Source organism: Cupressus sempervirens, chromosome 3, assembly GCF_028749045.1.
Source record: "Cupressus sempervirens isolate cs-2001-9-10 chromosome 3, ASM2874904v1, whole genome shotgun sequence".
Taxonomy (NCBI): Eukaryota; Viridiplantae; Streptophyta; class Pinopsida; order Cupressales; family Cupressaceae; genus Cupressus; species Cupressus sempervirens.
In genome coordinates this window covers 450,765,635-450,786,206 of record NC_143120.1, presented here as the reverse complement: position 1 = coordinate 450,786,206, position 20,572 = coordinate 450,765,635, and the positions used below count along the sequence as shown (strand labels likewise).

Sequence of the window (20,572 nt, the reverse complement as noted above, 5' to 3'; positions counted from 1 at the left end):
AGTTTTCTATAATGATATTAATAATAATAATATTTATATTATACATAAATTATAATATGAAAATAATAATATTTTATAATAATAATATCTAATAATATTTCTTAAACTATTATATAATTTAAGAAATATCTAGTTTTTAGCATTTTTAATTAAATGACAAAAAATACATTATAAAAAAATACAATATTAAAATATAAAACATTTAAACTAATTCAGTTATATGTAAAAAAATTAAAATATTAATGGATCATAGTCATCTTAATAAAAAACAACTCTTAAAAAATATTAGTTTACAATCCATCAAATCTGACCAAAGCTATATGAATCTAAAAAATAATTTTAAAAAATTGTAAAATTAACAATCTTACATCTATCTATGCAACATATTAGTTTGATAAAAAAATTTGAAATCAATTTGTAAAACTAAAAAATTTGAAATCAATTTGTAGAACTAAAAAATTTAATCACTAGTTAGCATAAAATTTTAAGAGTATCACCATAATACTGCTTAGCCTAGCCACGAGTAATCGTACTTAGCCCACCCACAATACTAAGATTCCATCAAAACGGTTGGAACTTTTTCAGTCAGCAAAATAAAAAATATAGATAATGGTCTCTTTTCAGAGATTTAGGAAGAGGTGGTGCAATAGAATGAATGGATTAAATTTGTTCGATTCTTGAGTAGGGGCCCTCCACAAGATGAGATTCAATGTTAGCCATGAGCGGCTCCTCTCAAGGTTTTTTTTCAAAAGACAAATGAAAAGAAGCCCAGACAAAAGTAAATTGTATTTGGTACATTAGACAAACTGTGCAAAGCTCGAGTATCGATTTCAGTCAAGCAGAGCAAGGGAGATGAAGCAGGAGATGCCAGAAAGCTGTGCAAAGCACAACTTCGTATAGAAACCATTCATTTCCATGCAAATGCAGGGCGTTAATGGGGTTTTGAATCTGCGTTCGGCAAAATGCCTTCCTTGCAAGGGCTTCACTAAACCTTACTATTCAACAAGGTTTCAATGCGCTGGAGTCACGAAAAGGGCAATCCTCAAATTTAAGGGTTCTAGTAGTTTGATTAAAATTAGAGCGGAAATTGAGGAGGTGAGGCCGGCCGATCAACAGGAAGGGCAAGGCCAAAGCGAAGAGCAATCCCAATCCCAAGCTCAAGCCCAAGCCCAAGCTCAAGCCCAAGCCCAAGCAAGGTTAAGCTTCTTGTCGAGGTCTCAGACATATGTTTTGCTCAAGAAGCAGATGGCTGTGGCCGTCCTCAACGAGGTAAGGCTAAATTTTTAAGATACCAAAGATGAATAGGGAGTTCTTGTTGGTTTCAGAAACATATAATTTGTACTGACCACAGCTAAAGATGATTTGAAATCATTGAACATCATTTCTTTCCTACACGAAGGGGTATGCATCTTCCCATTTTGAAAGGAAAGTGAGCGAAGATTCGATAAGAATGCATGGATGTTGTCTAAGTTGGCGCTACGTGTATGGATGTGAGACTAGATATGTCGGCCTGTGCAATTTTTTACCCTTTGGGTACAATACATTTGGGCACACGTGTGTGTATATATATATATATATGGTAGTGATAAAGATAAATATTAAATGTCAATTGATAGTTAAATATTTAATATTTATCTTTATCAGTTGGCATTTATTAGTGACAATTTACTTGTTAAAGTGTTTAATTCTAGTCTTTACTTGAGACCCCTTCATTGCAATCAAATTTCTTATATGACAAGATCCCAATAACTAGTGGGGGTTTTGGTCATGGAGATCCTAATGGTTTTGAGGGGCAATGGAGATAAGCTACACAAGGTGTTAATTTGTTTCAAAGAAAATGATATAAGAGAGAGTGAAGAGAGCAACATGATCTTTTAATTGGGTAAAATGGTGCTTTTAGGGGCATCATAGGGTTTTTGGATGCAAAAGGAATAAATAATGACCCTTATTTGTTACCTTTTGGCTCTCAACGCCTTTGGGTATGCCCAATATGCATCTTGGGTGTTTTGAGATGCCTCACTAAATACCTTGAGCATACTCAGGCATTTCCTCATGCCAACTCGTACCTGGTATACGTGCGTTAGGTGTTTAGGGCACATGTTTGAATGTGATGTTATGACATTTGAAGAAGAGGATGCAACCTCTTTGGTGTTCATATAAAAATGGAGATAAATGTTCTACTTCTTAATGATGCCCTTCAAATTTGCAAGGAGGGACTAAGAAAACAAAGTTAATATATTTGGCAAGTTTTAATTCTAAGAAGGTGTATCTAGAAGACAATGATCTTGTGGCAAAGAATCGTGTGAAGCCCCATTCAAAGCAATATTAAACATTAAGAAATAGGAGACAAAGGAGACAAAGTGTTAGCACATGTCTCTAGAACCTCAATTGGTGAAAGAATACCAAGCTCCAGGTGTCCATTTTTTTCTCCTCAAAAGTGTTCACACTAGGTTTTTATGTTTGAATTTTAGCTGAAGGAACATTAAATGCAAAATGTGAGAAATGTAAAATCAAAAGAATCATTCAACTCCACAACTGCAATAATATCTTTATTTTGCAAGTCTTGAATTAAATTTTTTTGGTGTGAACTCAACACTCTTTCCCTGCCCCATATTGTGTGATTTGATAGATGGAAAGGAGTTTGTCTTATCATTAACTCAATGGACATTGTAGATTCCATCTACACAGGCCAACCTTGTTACTTCCACCATTGGCAACTTGGCTGCATTATATGCCTGCGAGCCCCCTTCGCGAAACACATTTATCTTTTAAGCATACACTTCTTGATCGGATCAGACATGTGTGGGTCGGGCGGGGTTTCAAATACTACCACTCGAGGCTTCCCCTCAACATTGTTTGCCAAGTTGACAAATGTCCCCGTGGCTGACCTCACTTTGCAACGGGACCACTTGTGGATATTCCCTGGAATATGCCATAACACGCAACACTTGTGACTAACGACAATTTATATAGGTGTTGAATGACATCTTGTTGATTAATTTGTGCAATCATAATCACCTTCGTAAAAGCTTGCCACGATTGCCTTTTCTTCCACAGCTAACAAACATGCTATGAACAACAAATAGAAGATTTACACTTGCCTGTATCATGGGAAATTGAGAAATTTATGCTTGCCTTTTGGGCATGCCCTTTGATTGTAACAAAAGAATGATAGTTGTATGATAAAAAAGCCAATGGTTGTTGATATAAAATTAGAAGGCATACATTTTACAGGGTTGGATGTTGTATATTATTAGGTGGAGAGTGAACTTTGGTTCAACTCATTAACAAATATTGCTAGATTTGTATAGTTTAAAATTCCTGAGGAGGGACTCCATGGCTTTTCTGTCGGAGGTGTATGTTGTAGCATTATAATCGTGGAGCTTTCTCTCTAGCCTTGGTATGTTTTCTTTTAATGAATTACGAGAATTGTGTCTGTGTTGCCTTTCTCTTTTTGTTAATCAATGTGTCCCATGCTAATCTTTTAGGAGTTTGATTTAGTTTGCTTATGTTGGTGTGATATTTTTTTGGTTTGTTTGGGTGTATTTGTGATCATGAACGTTTCTTTCTCCTCACAATGCATCTAACTTAGAAGATGAATTGTACCATTTATAGTGTGTTCTTTTGAAGATTTGTCTTGGGGATCGTCATTCCTTCACTTGAACCTTATGTGAATATTTTTTTCTTTTTTTTCTTTTTTCTTTTCTGGAAGTAAGAACCCATTGTTGGTGCCACCTATTCTTTTTCTACTTAGGAATAATGTCTTATACCGTGTCTATGGGTGTAGGGTTTTATGCTTTCCTTAGGAGTTTTGTATCTTTACTCAGACCCTTGTAGGTGATTCCCAAAGTTGGGATTTGAATATTTTGCCCTATGTCCTTTGGACCTTGACACTTTGTTCTCCCATCCAACAATGAAGGGTCTATGGTACATCATGTCATCATAGGTAAGGACACGAATATCTAGCTAGGAATGGTCAAACCCCTATAAATGTCATCTTCTATATTCTTAACCCCACCTTAAAAGCTCTATTTGGCATTTCGCCTCCCTTAGCTTAGTTTTCTTGTGAAAGGCTCCTTTCCCTTTCCTCCAAACTTCCCAACACAAGAGCCAACTTCTAAATCCTCGAAGGTTGCTTTGTAGGGCGCACCCTTGTCCCACTCCTGCAAAGCTTCCTGACTGCCCTTATTTAGGCATGAGCCTCATGGGGATCAACAAAGATCATTGAGTGATTCATTGCCCATGTCAATAGATTCTCTCCTCAAACACACATATATCTATTCTTAACCATCAAGGAATGTGGTCTAGAGCAATTTTAGGATGAAGAAAACATACTTGGTGGTAAAGCCATATGAAGCAAAGCTGAAGAATTAATAATTTATTTCCCTGATATAGAATCTGCAACTTCAACAAGTGCATTTTTTTCTATTTTTCTGACTCTGTATAAGAAGAACTCCTAACATGGTTCAAGACATCATGATCTGATTCCTCATTAGAATATCCTGCAACTTATCAATATGTTTTGAATGACATTGATGTTTGTCATGTCTTGATTTCTTGCGATATGCATATTTGGGCTTCTTTTTGGATTTTTCTTGGATGTGTTTTTTTTTGCCCATTAGAAGCCTTCTTTTCTTTTGCAAGAAAGGCTTGTGGTTTGAATACTTATGGGTGCCCATCTAAAAGAGCTTATGTTGATCCCTACTGAGTGACATAGCAAAATTCTCAAAGGCTAGCACCTTTAAACTCACTCCGCACAACACTCCTTTTAGCATAACTTGTAAACACAAATGCTGAATTGTTATGTCCTAGCCTAGAAAGAACATTATCAATTGTACATCCAACTTTGAAGTTTTACAATTTGTAGTTGTGCTCTAAGCATCTTGAATTTAGGGATGAAGTGCTGTATGTTGTCAAAGTCACATGGATTGAGACTTGTTAGTTCATTTTCCTACAAATGTCCTTGAATTTCATTTGTTTAACCAAATAAAGTTGACAACTAGTTATAAGGTGTTATAATTGGAATTGAACTACTCTTCATGATGAAGTAAAAGATAGAACACAAATCAAGAGAAATGCAAGCACATCTACAAGATCCCCCTGAATTTATTCTGTCAATGATCCCTCCAAAACAATACAATCTTGCACTTTGTATCAAGTGCAAAAACTATTTCCAAGGGCAAGTGCAATTTCCACCAACAAATATCACAAAGTGGACTTCATTTCAATGCCTAGAAATACGAAAAGAGGTTCAAAATTGGAATTACACATTAAGAGTATAATCAAATTCAAAAAATTATGTAATTAAAAAAATTTGCAGTAAAAAGGAAGCCCATATGAGGTCTTGAAGGGCCCCCAAATTGGAATAGTGTAGCAACACTTGTGAGACTTTGCAATTCTACAAAAACTGTGAACCAAAAAAGAAAGCTTGTACCACAATGAAGTATTTGGAAAATTAGCTTAAATGTTTTTTATTTGAAAAAGGAACTGATACACTTCCAGTGATATAGCCTCCAAAAACCAAGTAGCCAATGTTGCCAAATTTAGTAGAACACCTCCAACTTTGAAAGTTCAACTAAAAACTTTATACAGATGTAGAGGTTTATCATCTAAATGGAGAGGGCCACTAGATTATAGAAATAATGCCACCGAATATGATTGAGTTGGAAAATTCATTACCAAATTTAGTGGGTTTGCCAAAGTGTCATCTGAGTTTCAAATTTGATGTAGGCATTGTGTGGTGAGAGGTCTCGCTGAGGTGTTTCCACAAAGGTTGTTAATGGGGTCCATGGACCCTATGTGTTGTGTGACCCTTTATAAGGTGTAGCACTTAAAGACTGGTTTGTGGTCCCCAAGAGAGACTTCTTTAACACAAGTTACAACCTATGCTAAAAGTTTGCAACATTGGAGCCATGTATAATATGTAGGGACAATCAGTACCTTATTGTTGGCCAATTTTTTTATTTCTATTAAAAAATAAAGAAGAGAACTTGTATGCTTGCAGAAGTGCTTACGTAGATTTTTTTGCAGAATATTCTATAGTATGGTACAATTGTACAAAAGATGACATGAAAATTCTTTAAGGGCTTAGGGAAAAAGTGTCCAATTTTGATAGTTTTATGGTTGATCTATGGATTTGTAGGTCTTTTAGATGCAATGGCAAGGTCAATATTGCTTCAAAATGCTTAATTGATGAGTATATATGAATACCCCACATAAACCTTCCCTGTTGTAGATTGACCTCTTTTTATGATTTTGGACAAGACAAAAGTCAACATTGGCTTTTTATGCGCATCAGGTTCAATGTGTACTCACATTTGATCTATCAAGCTCTTAAATGCACTTGCAATATGAAGTCAGATATAGGAACACCCTAGAATGAGGTATTTCTATCAAGTTTTTTTGATGCTCTAGGCCATCAGTTTATGCAAGAAAAGAGCACGTTGAGTATTTCAAGAAAATACATCTACAACCTAAATCTCTCGAAGACTAATAATAAGCAATCTCACAAGACTAAATACCATGTAAAATTTGAGTACAGAGGTAGCCATCCAAAACCAAGAAGCTTTAATGAAAGCACAAAGAACCCAAAATGAGAGAATAATTTTAGTTTATCAAAATATGCAAATATACAATGATTGTAGACTAATATAAAGGAGAACCCTTATATATAGGAAAGGGTGAGACACAGGAGTCTAGGACAATGTAGGATTATGATCAGTTTCATAATCCTAAGTTAAAAAACCCTGCAAATACTCTCTCAAAATTGGTGGGCAAGTTATTGCTTGAAAAACTTGGTTGATTCATGGTTAACACATGTTGCAATTTTTCAGGCATAAAAATCAAATTATTGCTACTTGTCGGAAATTGTGATGAAAAAGTACTCAACCAGATTTAGAGATTAAAAAGTATAGAAAACATGTATTTTTATTCATTTTTGTGTGATAAATGGAAGAAAGGACTAGGGCACAATATTGATTGGGCATTTGATTTTGAATTTTCATGATCATGCTTGGCTTTATTCCAGTGGTCTAAATGTTTACAAAAAAAAATTAAGAAAAAAGGCTTCAAAACTAACTTCTAAGTTTGTGCAAAATCTCTCTACAAAATAGAAAGGGTATTAGGTTGTCCAGCTCTTTAATCGATTCATATGTAACACATAATTAAATTCATATAGGACCTATATAATTATATTTGCTAGGAGATGTTTTTGGATCCTATTATGTGATCCATAGAGATGTACTGTATGTCAAAAATGTTTTGATTAGACATTATATTTAGCAAGTTTTTTCCTGACATGTAATTGTGGGAGTAAATGAGTTTTTATAATTTACACATGCTCAAGATTTACTTAGGCGCCCAACATGATTAGTTATTAGTATTTAATAATATTCGTGCATTAAATACTCAATATTAGGTAGTTGGGTTTCATTTATCGCTACCTACCAACTGTTACAAGATTCAAGAAGAGTTGACAGATTAACGGATTTCTGGATGATTGATTCATTGATTAACAGAGGAACAAATGTGTTCCTTATAAAGAATTACAAGGACGTTGTTTCTAAAAGAAACAACGTAGACTGAGGACGGAATTAGAAACAAAACTAGAGACAGGATAGGAAACATTCCTATCTGGACTGAAGAAAAAAGAGACGAGATAGGAAACATTCCTATCTAGACTGAAAGACGGACTACAGACAAGTAGTTGACTATTATAGAAAGTATAAGATATTATCTTAATACCCTCCCTTAATGGTCAACGTACGGATGTCGGAACATTCTGTGATAATTGAGACCCTCCCTGGATCTACAGAATGCTGAAACCAAGAAGCTTTGCCAGAAGAGTGCTATGACTCAAAATAAGTTGCATTTACAAAACTTCGTTTTTGTGGAAAAAACGGTAAAACCCAGAATCTCACGCAACCTTGCGTATTATAGACAACTTGAAATGATTTTTGAGGAGAAAATCAACAAACCCAGAATCTCACGCAACCTTGCGTATTACAGACAACTTGAAATGATTTTTGAGGAGAAAATCAACAAACCCAGAATCTCACGCAACCTTGCGTATTACAGACAACTTGAAATGATTTTTGAGGAGAAAATCAACAAACCCAGAATCTCACGCAACCTTGCGTATTACAGATAACTTGAAATGATTTTTGAGGAGAAAATCAACAAACCCATAAAAAACAGAAACAGATTCAGAAGGCGAAAAATGCAGCTTCGCCTTGATCAGGAAGCTCGACAACTTGTGCTGTTGGCTGGGAAGCATTTTGCCTTGCTTGGGCAGCCAAACGTTTCCAGCACTCGAACTTCATATGGCCGAACTTGTGACAGTAATTACACTGCACATTTTGCTCTGATACCATGTTACAAGATTCAAGAAGAGTTGACAGATTAACGGATTTCCGGATGATTGATTCATTGATTAACAGAGGAACAAATGTGTTCCTTATAAAGAATTACAAGGACGTTGTTTCTAAAAGAAACAACGTAGACTGAAGACGGAATTAGAAACAAAACTAGAGACAGGATAGGAAACATTCCTATCTGGACTGAAGAAAAAAGAGATGGGATAGGAAACATTCCTATCTAGACTGAAAGACGGACTACAGACAAGTAGTTGACTATTATAGAAAGTATAAGATATTATCTTAATACCAACACCTCTGATACATATACAGGGTATGTTTCTACATTATTAGTATCTTAATATAGTTATCACTCTCATTCGTGAAATAGCTTTGTTTCTCTTGTGTGTGTAAAGAATCTATTGCAGGTTGTTGATTTGGGGTGGATGCGTCCAATAGTAAATATGGGGGGTGGATGCGTCCAACAGTAAATATGGATGTTTTCAAATCATAAATTTAATGTATTTTCCAATGCTTGATAAATTGTAGAGGTTTTCCTTGAGTTTTTGCTGAGTATTTGAGTATTTAAACATTTTGGATTGAGTAATCCCAAGTCTGAGTTTTTCAAGTACACATAATTACATTGAGTCACAAAAAGTAAATCCCCTTGCTGGACATAATAATTATGTGTAAAAAATATCTAAAAATGAACTTACCAGGATATGTACCTTGTCTAACACTTTTCATAATGTTGGAAGTATTGGGAAAGATATTGAATACGTGGTTGTAGTTGGTTTTGTGGGCATCTTGGTGGTCATGCAAAACTTCATCACGAAGCTGCAGAGTTGATTATCCTTACATTTGTCTACTGCAAGTTGATTTGATTAACTCAGCATGTTGGGGGTCGTTAGGGCAGCAGGTTGTTTATCCGCTGTTGGTGGTCATTTACTTTGTTTTGGTGGTGTCTAATCATTTTAACTCTATAATAGTTATAGAAGCATCCTGTTTGCCTTTGGTAGGTTGTTCATTTCCTTATGGAACTCCATTGATCTGCATTCTCTATGGTCGGCCACATGTCATATTCCTTCTTGGTGGCTGTTAAGGTTGGGATGATGCACGTTTGGGACTCCTGTGTGGGCATGCTAGTAGTTAGACAATTGCAAATGGATGGTGGCTGTTCTTTGAGGCAACCATCAATCTTTCCTTTGTTGGTGGCTGGAGAAGGACTAATAGGCCGTCAATGAGTCATTTGAGAGTCAATTGGCTTGGAAGATACACTCTTATGATTGATTCAAAGAATACAAAAAGTATATAGGGCTCTTGGTGTAGCAGAGAAAAAGTTAAGGTAGAGGATTTTGTTGGGATTGCAAAACCAATAAATCAAATGCATTCAATTGGTAGTAATATCCACTTATTGGCATTGAACTAGTGAATGGGATACTTGTAGGATACCTTTTATGGAGTTTTCCACCCATACGAGTTTTCTCCAGGTAAAGATTTGTGTATTGTGTGCCTTTTTTTTAATTTATCCTTTTTTGTTAAATCATTATTAATGCTTCTTCAATTGAATAAATTGTCAAAGGCAGCATTGATGAGAGTTGTGAACATAGAGCCAGCCTGAGAATCCATTGTTGATGTAAATCTAGGGTAATAAACCTAGAATTTTATGGACTGAAGAATGATGTCTTAGGTGACCATAAGGAAATAAATTTCTATCATCTTCAAACAGCAGAAGCTGTCAATGTTATTGGGATATTTTCTGCACAAGGAAATTTGCTTCCCAAAGATACATCTGTTATTGCAGTCAGGAAGATTAAGGAATTACCAGAAGAATGCCAAAGGAGCATACTGGATAAGCATTTCTATAACAATCCTACTCCATTGTTAATTTATGACGGAGGATGGGAGAATTGCAGACAGTCCCAGGCACAAAAGAGATCCACATTTTGTACCCAAATCTCACTAAAGGACAATTGGTTGCCTTGAAGGTATTGGTAAGACAATACAAGCAAGTTCATATAATTTTCTGTTGCAGATATATCTTAGGCTACTCTCCTCGTGTATTTCACAGTGTGGATGATTTGACTACTATATTTAGTCTAGCTTATAAAATATTATTCTCTGTGTTATCTCCCTATAAGTCCAGTGCAACTTTATTAGATATAATCTACTTCGCTGTACACTTTCCTGGAAGCGAGCTAGAATGGATAATTGAGCATCATGACACCCAGATTCTTGGTGATTGGTTATGATCCCTTATGTAGAAGAGGCTGAAACATACTTACATGTACAATTATGTAGTAAAATTTGATATTGTTTTAAATCTGCTCGGACTTCATCTCACTCCTCATATTGGACATTGATACATCCTAGAATGGTGGACATTGGACCTGTTAATTTTACGTACCAAAAATAAAAATAAGCATCAGAAACAAAATAATGAACAATATGACAACAAACTATCCTGGGAAAACCCGAGAAAAATCTAGCCACAAATATCACACACACACATAATGGAAGAGTAGAACACTGCTTTACTATTTGCCCAAACACTGGGCTAAATTAAAGTGACTATCATAGCACCTATGAATATGCAGACAATAATAAATTCCTTAGTATCAATCTCTCTGTAAAGTGTAAACAATAGATATCAATCTACAGCATATGAAGCTTGTCTTGACCCTTCATTGTCTTGACATTGCAAAGAAAAGATCCTTCATTGTCTTGACCCTTCATTGTCTTGGCATTACAGAGTGAAGATCCTTCGTTGTCTTGATGATACAAAGTGAGGCAACTATATGAGGGAAAGAGAACTCCGGATACTATAACATCAACACTCCCTCTTAGCTAGGGAGGTATCTTTGTAGATATTTATGTCATGGAGTCACTCAACATGACACCCACAATGTTTACACCCATTTGTGGAAAAGGGTTTATTGCAGAATCTCTTGATGTGATAATGTCATGGAGTCACTCAACATGACGTCCGCCATTGGTACTTCCATGTTTAGACATGTGCACAAGTGTTCATTACAAAGTCCCTCAATGTGATGTTATCATGGAGTCTTTCAGCATGATGTCCACCATGGCACAAGTGCTCATACAAAGTCCCTCCATGTGATGTTGTCATGGAGTCTCTCAACACGATGTCTACCATGGCTACTCCCATGAGTGGAAAGAGCAACACTTATCAGAAGTCTTTCACCTCATATTTCTTCATTTCAGGGAAATATGCATTTTAGCAAGTAGCAAGTAGCAAGAATCATTTATTTTGAGACTTCCTCTGAGGACGGGCTACATTCTCCACAATACCAAGCAAAATCGCTAGGTACATCAGCTGGAGCGACAGACTCAAAGGGTATGTCAGACTCCCTCTGAATGTTAGAGGCATATCATCAAGAGATAACCCATATCTTGAGGAGCTTCCTATTCTTTAGGGTGGTTTCCATGGGGGTTCTGCAATAGGATACCATTGTTACCCACCACTGCACAATTACCATACCCCTGTCATTCTCCCACCCAGTTGAGTGGGAAAACCTACCGATCCGATTGATATCAAATGTGAGAATCAAGTGGATTGCCAAACTGGTGGTCTTCTTCTAGATTAACCTTTATGTATTGTTGGTCCACCTTTACTAGATCAATAAGATTTGCCATTACCGTAGGCTCAAAGTGTTTGTTTTGCATCCACGATCGTAGATCATGGCGAAACACTAACTAGTTATTGGTATACTTGCGATCATGGCGAAACACTAACTTGTTATTGGTATACCTAGGATGCGAATCTGCATAGCAATCTTGTTCCCTGAGGATCCTTTTTTACGCAGGTCAGAATGCAAGTCTAGGCCCCTATCTAGCCTATATGAAATAGACCTGCCCCTTCTCCCATATCATCGCTCCATAGCATCATAAGAAACCCCAAATGCATCCAACAAATTCCTAATTTGTTGCCTCCCCTATGCCTCTTCTAATTGAATCACAATAGATACGTAACTCACGATAAATATCAATAGCCTCTGACTTTCATGATAGTATAACTTCACAATATGCTATGATTAGCACTCAACGACAATGTTTCTGAGTGTTGTGAGAGCACCTTGCCTCTGTAAACTCAAATTTGAGTACTCAAATCGCAAAGATAATACTCATACTGGACATATGCTTGATCTTTCTAATGAAACATTTTATCACTCAAGCTCCTCAGGAATATTTAATTGCCAAACATTAGATCAATGGAACCTCTGTTATAATATTGAACAAAGCCTATTGACTATGAACAGGTTAGATTGAAACCCCCATCATCAGGCAATTCTCTACATGCTTTCAATTTTAATTTTGGATATTTCTGCAATGAATTCCTATCTGAATGAGGATATCAATTTTGATATAGAGTTCAAAATAGCATCTTGCCACAAATGACATCGTCAACAAATATGTTGACGATGTTAAGCATCCTATCGGTCTGCTGCCGTAGAGAAGGATTGGGAGCAATATTGGACTTCTTGAGCCAATAATGCTTGACCATACGACCCTCACCGGGGTTGGCAATCAATCCAACCTCTACCTCTTCCATGGCCTTAAGAGCACATTGAAATTTGAGTTCCGTCACCACCACAATTCATTGGTAAACTCGATTTGGTTGTCATTGACATACAATTCGAGATCCTTGTGCTGATGAAGCCAATCCAGGTATCAATTCCACAGGGTTGCAGGCTTGGTCTCTAACCCTTTCTTTTTCTTCAAAGAAATTGTATGAAGAACATTAATCTCTTCAGTCACAACAACTCGAGTTCCAGTCACAAGCCTACATATTTTAACATTGTTAATGTCGAACTTTGAAATCTTGGGCGAACTCTTGTAATTGGGAAGCATGCAACTTTTGCACAGGTTGTTGTCTGCATTCTCCTGTGGAACTCGAGACATATAGGATTTTGGGCCATTATAGTTGTTTGTAGGCTTGAGGAGACTCAATCCCTTGATGACCACTTCATTTGATGAAATACAAAGCAACCAATGCAATGAACCTTGACTAAGTTGTGGGTTTAATTTAAAAAATTGAATAATTACTAATGATATTTGACCAATGTAATTTTCATTATCAATATAAATGCACAAGATTAGCCTTTGTTAAATCATTAGAAAAATACATTTTATCCATTTTTAATATTTATATTACTCCTAAATAACATTTAATAAATCCATTTTTAAATAATAAATAAAATAACATAGAATATTAGATATGGTATGTAGTCTTAAATAAATCAAATAAAATCGGTAATACTCGATATCCTTAATAAGGGAATTGGTTTGACCGATCCCAAGACAAATTAAAATCAAACACAATTTGATCAATAAGAAAACTAAATAAATAAACATTTAAGTGCTGACAGGTAAGGACAAGTGTCACAACATTTGATGAAGATATTTAAAAGGGATCCATAGGAACTTGGAAAACATAAGTATATTAGATTATTAATTTATTTATCCGTAGGAAGGAAATCAAGATTATTGAAGACTATATAATTAAAGTGGTGATTCTTATAAGAAAAGGGTGGTGATTCAAGGTTCATGTGAGCAATAAGGGATTATAAACTCTAGAACATTACCAAATAAAGTAGTTGCATTTTGTAAAGGAATGATAAGTTACGTGGGCCCTAAGTCACATGGGAATTCCTGAAAAGGTAAAAAACAAGGTAAGTGTATAATTCATTTTTCTAAAAAGTGAATAATAATGTATTTTATTTTATATATAAAATGAATGATTTAATTATTATTATGAATTTATATTTATAATAAGGGTAAAGAAATATGGATGATTTTTATTATGAATTTATTTTAAAAGATAACGAAGGTATGAATGTTATGATGAGTTTATTTTTGTGAATAATTTATACTTATATACAAAGGTATATTTGTACATATATAAACATGAAGTACCAGGAAAAGATTAATTTTTAAGATCAAGAGAATCCCTTTGGGAAGAGAGTGATCTTAATATGGTTATAATGCCGTAATATTCCGTTGCAGTTAACATATGCATATGTGATAGGGGCCTTGGATAAAGAATCTCTTTTTAGGAAGGACCTTAAGGGGAGCACTTCATAGAAGACGAAGAAGTAATTGAGGACCTAAGGATCCTCAAGAGAATTATCGGTCCAGATATGGAGATGTCTTTAGGGTTAGGGTTAGGATAGAGGGTAGAATAAATAAATATGATTTATTATAATATAAATTCTAACATTGGTTTTGCATGTATTCTTATCCTAGCTAGCGGGGACATTACAACCAAGCAAGTTTTTGATTGATGACTTATGGCCTTACATTGCCCAAAGTCTCATTTTGTTCGTCTCTGGTATTCCTCTTTTTGTCTTCTTCTTGGCTTGGCCCCATCATTATTTGCCTTGCTCTCCCCTTATCATATATGCCCTTATACCTTGTAAATTTTATATACGAGAAATAAAAATAAGTAGCATAAACAAAATAGTGAATAATAAGACAATAAATTATCCTAGGAAAATCCTCCGACTTGAGAGGGAAACCCAGCTGCAAATAGATCACTTACATATGTAATCAATGAGTAGAAGGCTACTTTATGATTTGCCCAAACATTAGGCTTCACTGAAGTGATGATTATAGCACCTATTAATATATAGACAATAATAAAATCCTTAGTATCGATCTCTTTGAAAACAAAAGATACCAAATTATAGTATATATGTGAATTCCTTCTTTATGAATATGAAACTTGTCTTGACCCTTCATTGTCTTGATGTTACAAAGAGAAGATCCTTCGTTGTCTTGACCCTTCATTGTCTTGATGTTGGAAAATGAAAACCCTTCATTGTGTTGACGTTACAAAGTGAGGCAATTATAGGAGGAAAAGCTAACTCCTGCTACTATAACATCAACAGGACCCAAGATGATTGCACAATAGCATGGTGCATTGTGTCTAATGTACGTAGGTGTAGGTTACCGTAACAATAATTATGCATGTATTGGTGGGAGACCCCTATGTTCACCACATAAATAAAACACTATGCAGAAGACATGGTGGACCTATATTTCTAAGGTTATTATATCAAATAAAACTTAATGAGTAGATGAGCATTTTAGTGCTGTGTGACGTTAACCACATTAAGATCGGACTACTGTTTGCACTTTTGTTGTTTAAAAGCAAGATCCTTGCAACCACTTACGGGGGTTGAGTGGACCATTCTCACTTTTTGGTTTAATATAAGTGATAATGTGTCATAGGTTATTAGGAAAATATTAGTACCCTACCATTTTAAATATTAATATTTTATGGATAAATATTTGTCCACTAATATTAATTTTTGAGGAAATATTAATATTTAGTAATAAGAGTATTATTTACTCACATGAACTTACCTCATTGTGAAATACATATTCCACTACCATGCCACTCCACTATAATCTCAAAATAAGTACCAGACCACTATCTCCACTACCACTCGAGTATCTCCACTTACCTGTACACTAACATATCCACTAAATGAAGTCCACTCCAACCACTAAATAAAGTCCACTCCACTACCATTTGCACCTTTCAATAATCCAACTACGCCTTTGGCCACAAATTGTTATAACTAGAGGCCTTATGAGCTCATATGATGAATCAAGTTTTAGCATAGTTGCACGGAGATGCATCCATGACCCCTTGGGTCATGTCTCCCATACCAGAAACTTTCGTGGAGATGTTGCTGATTTAGTGGTGAAAGATCTATTGGTTTTCAATGCTATTTCAAGGTTAATATTTTAAAAGCAACTGTAACAGTGGAAATGAGTGAGGATTCTAGTGTTGGTAAGGGATTTTAGTGTTACAGTCTCAAGTATCATGAAGTTTTAGTTACAACCCACTATATTTTCAGGTTTTCTATGAATTATTAAATTAACACTTGCACCAAATGAAAGTGCAATGGTTATGCTGATAGTAAGATATACATGCTAAATAATGTGTTGGAGAGTTTTGTAAATATAAAATGACATATGAAATCCTCATCATAAGTTCCTAGGATCCTTCATTGTACACTGTAGCATTTTTACAAAATTAAGGAAGAAAACAAGCCATGAAATAACTTATAAAAGACCAGAGCTAGGGGGTGGCTCATGTTGAAGTTTTTTTGTAGTGGGCCAATGAATGAATTGCAATCATTCTTGACCTCTTCTCTTTAATGAATGAATTATGAGCTGGAGGAGCCAAGGGAGAGGGAGGAAGATGTGTACATGTCGAGATGACATTTTGGTTTAACCAACATGCCCCTCGCTTCATTAGTCTCCCCCCACTTCATTCACTTGGTGGTTGCACCATAGCTAGTTCTCCCTAGGGGCGTGTACTCTCTTGAGAAGTATCAATTTTAACTAACCCTTACCATAGCTATAATAAAAAGATGTAACATATTATTCAATATTTGAATGAGATTGAGGATTGTATGCAATTGATAAATGATGGTTTTCTATTTGTGCCCCTCCTTTACTCTCACTCTATCTACCTCTCTCTACATCCATCTCTAAACATGTCTCATCTATACATCCATAACTCTCCTCCTCCATCCTCTCTAAACATCATCTATACATTTGTACCTATACCTCTCCTCCTCCATCCTTGTGTACATCTATATCCCCCTATCTTTCTATCCCTGCCCCTCCATATTTATTCTTTGTCTCTCCCTTTATCCATATCTCGCTATCTCTTTAACCCTCTCTACCTCTCCTTCTCTCCACATTTCTCTATATATCATTTGCTATCTATATCTTCATATTTTCTACATTTATCAATCCCATCTCTAACTATGCCTCTTCCTTTCTCCCTTTTTAAATTTCCATTCTTTCTCTCTCCATGTATCCACTTGCTTTTCCTCACCCTACTAGTTTAAGGGGATTACCAATTAGGAGGACTTGGTTGCAACATGATATTGGTATTAGTTCATCTCTCTATTCAGAAAGAGCTAATTGAACATTGTATGATTGGGATTCCCATAAACATGCGATCAACATTTATTATTGATTTTTGAATGTTTATATTATAGAGACAAGGTCCCTTGAATTTGCCCCCCCTACAAAAAGCAAAAAAGAAAAGATTGAAATAAATAACACAATTAAAATAGGCAATTATTGACATGAATACAATAGAAGTACATCAATAATAAATTAATAGCATAGCCACTTTGTTAAGAAAATAAAATACTCTTTACTATATTCTCACAATATTATAATCAAAGTATTATTTTGAAAGTAATTTTAAAAGTCTAACAAAATCCTAAATTACTTTTAGTCCACCAAATTTTTTCTAAACAACTATTTTCTCCTCCAAACTATTTCAAATTTTTAATTTAAATTACAATATTACAACTACTTAAAATTTACTTCATATTTCAAATATAAATATAAGAATTAAATTATAGAATTACTAAAATAATAGTTAATTTTTTTTTTTTACATAAGTGGAACTGTAATATCCCCTTCTAGTTGACAATGACATATCAGCAGGATTAGCCTGTTAACGGCTCTCGTAGGCTAATGAGGCATGGCGAGAGAGTCATCTGGCAGTCATTCGATGATTACTTGGCCCAGTTTTTGGTTGGAGTAAGGTTTTCCATCATATATCATTATTGTTTCTATTTATGGAAACCTTATTTTATAATTTGATGTTGAGATGCACTTTATTAATAATATAATATTTTAATATTTTATAAAGTGCAAAAATTAAAAAAATATTGGAATCTTCTAGAAGTCAAAAAAATAAAATAATATTATTTTATTGAGGCCGACCTCTAGAGGAAAAAAAAGCATAAATAGACTTTGAGGTCTCACTATTGAGGCAGGCAGATTTGATATTGATGATTGATGATTTCTTTTTGAGTATTTGTGGAGCCAAGTGGTCTGCAGATAATCAATTTGTCTTTGAGAACGAAAACTCCCAATGATAGCAATTTTGAGGGTGTGAAATATCACCTGAATTATTGCAGATCGAGGTGATATTTCAGTCACTTCATTATGCCGAATTTGTGGCCAAGGGCCAGATTTGTGGAGAAAGAATAAGTTGGGTGTTGCTATAAGAACGCGGCTATAGTAAATTGCTACAGGAACGCTGCTACAGTGACGTGGCTACAGTAATTGCTATAGGAACGCTACTACAGTGACGAATGCTACTATAGTGACGTGGCTACAGTACCACCGCTACAATAAATTGCTACAGGAACTTTGCTATAGTAATTCGCTACAGTTTTATTGCTGCTACAAGAACTTGCCGCAGGAAAAATCTAGATTCCCTTGAACAGTTTTTCCAGGTTCCTATCTATTTCATTTGTAATCAGCTGTAGGTGTTTATTGCAGATCAAAATTTGACATTATAGGAGACATAAGTTTTCAGCTGTAGGTTGCTTTCATCTCAGCAAATATCATATTTATATATCATTGTAATTTGTTAAGAGTCTTGGCTAATTGAAATCAGCATTGTATTGGAAGGGCATTTGCAATGAAGGAGGAATAAGTAGTTGTTCTAAATCATTGTATTAGTTTGATCTTTGTACGAGGATGCATGACAACTATTTGACAAAATACCAGTTGGCTGTAGGTGCAAGTTCTTTTACTTAGAAGTCATTGATATGCATTGTAGATGATTAAGAGAATTCATTCATGCCTTTGGATGTGAATTTATGCATTGTAGTATTGAATTTTAATCGTTTAGAGTACTTTGATATCATCTTCAAGTATTTATACCAGACTGATAACTCAGACCAGCGAGTTGGGAAGTTGCATTCAATTTGTTTGACAAAATTTGAAGGGAACAAAGAGGAGTTTTTGAGTCAGCTAAGAGCAAGGCTCATTACAGGAACAATGTAGATAAATTTAAAGAAGATATAAAATAGATATTTAGATTTCATTATTTCTTACTAAGCATAATAGAATAATAATATGGTATTATTAAATAATATTATATTATAATTTATGTAATAATATTATTAATATTTTTATATCATTACTATATTATTATAATGATAATATATATAATATTATTATAATGTTATATCAATATGTTATTGTATTATTATCTTATTGTTAAATTTTTAATTTTTTGGTCAGTAACATGATATATTTTATTACAAATAAAAGGTCTAGTTACATATCAGATGAAAACATCATTATCTATCATTCAACATATATCTAAACTATAACTACCCCTACTCAATTCACCTTTCTGCATTTGATTAAACTTTAACTACTACTTAATGTCCTATCATCTACATACAACTTATACAAAAAACATGTGTCATCAAAGCATTTTGAGGCTGACATAAGCTCGTGTGACTTATAAAGCCAGACAAGTGTTCCAAACTATCTTGCTTCTACACCAGCAAAAAACCACCATCGAAAATGGCTGTGAACCTTCTGACTGGTAAAACTTTCTTCCTAATCACAGACCATATCCTCCATCACCAAATTAGCATTGTGTCTTTAAGCTGAGAAACTTTTGCGGGTTGTGCAAAAAAGGTTAAGGCCACAAAACTTCCAAAGGCCTTCTGTCACTGCAGATAACCACTTCTCCACCCATAAACGCCGAAACCATTCCTGTAGTAACACCATCCCATACCAAGCCACTGCTCCACCAAAAATCACAGCACCATTACCGCTGAAACATTTCATCACCTTGAAAAAGTTACCTATTCTTACCATCCTTGTCACTAAAAATGAAGGGCAACCTGACCTCTTTGCTGGATCTGTGTTCGAATCTGTTTAGGCACTGAGAAAAGGAGGCTCGGTTCAACCCTTACACCCTTTTCTATAGCCTCCTCAATTGCTGCTTTTGTTGCCCTCCATGTCTCCGCCTATCTTTGGCAATATTCTATTTTATCGATTCTGCTCCGCCATCTCATGAATGATACCAACCCGAAGACGTGTGCATCATCCTCGTCTTTGAAACATTCACTAATATCGGAGCCTACCCCCGGCACAATCCATTCGAGGATTGAGTCCAATCCCAGAAGCATATTTCCATGAAACATAGCTGAAGCAACTCGTTTCCCTTCCTCCTGTTAAAGTAATTTAAGATTGTTTCTGCAAATGTACTAGCATTGCCATTGTAATTGATGATTTCCAAATGCAGATTTGGATCTAATATAAATATGAGAGGAGGAGACATGTCTCTATGGTTGATCACCATTTAGTTTATAAATATGTATAACTCACCTTTAACATAT

The 20,572-nt window shown here is 35.0% G+C and overlaps 1 protein-coding gene across 1 annotated transcript in view; it reads left to right on the top strand.

Annotated features, from left to right (window-relative positions):
* Positions 1-638: 638 nt before the first annotated feature.
* LOC149567013 (uncharacterized) overlaps positions 639-20,572 on the top strand; it is a 72,602-nt gene continuing 52,668 nt past the window's right edge. The window contains exon 1 of the mRNA XM_089820219.1: positions 639-1,269. Coding sequence (XP_089676345.1) covers positions 916-1,269 — 354 coding nt within the window. The 5' untranslated portion in view covers positions 639-915. The remainder of the gene's footprint in view (positions 1,270-20,572) is intronic.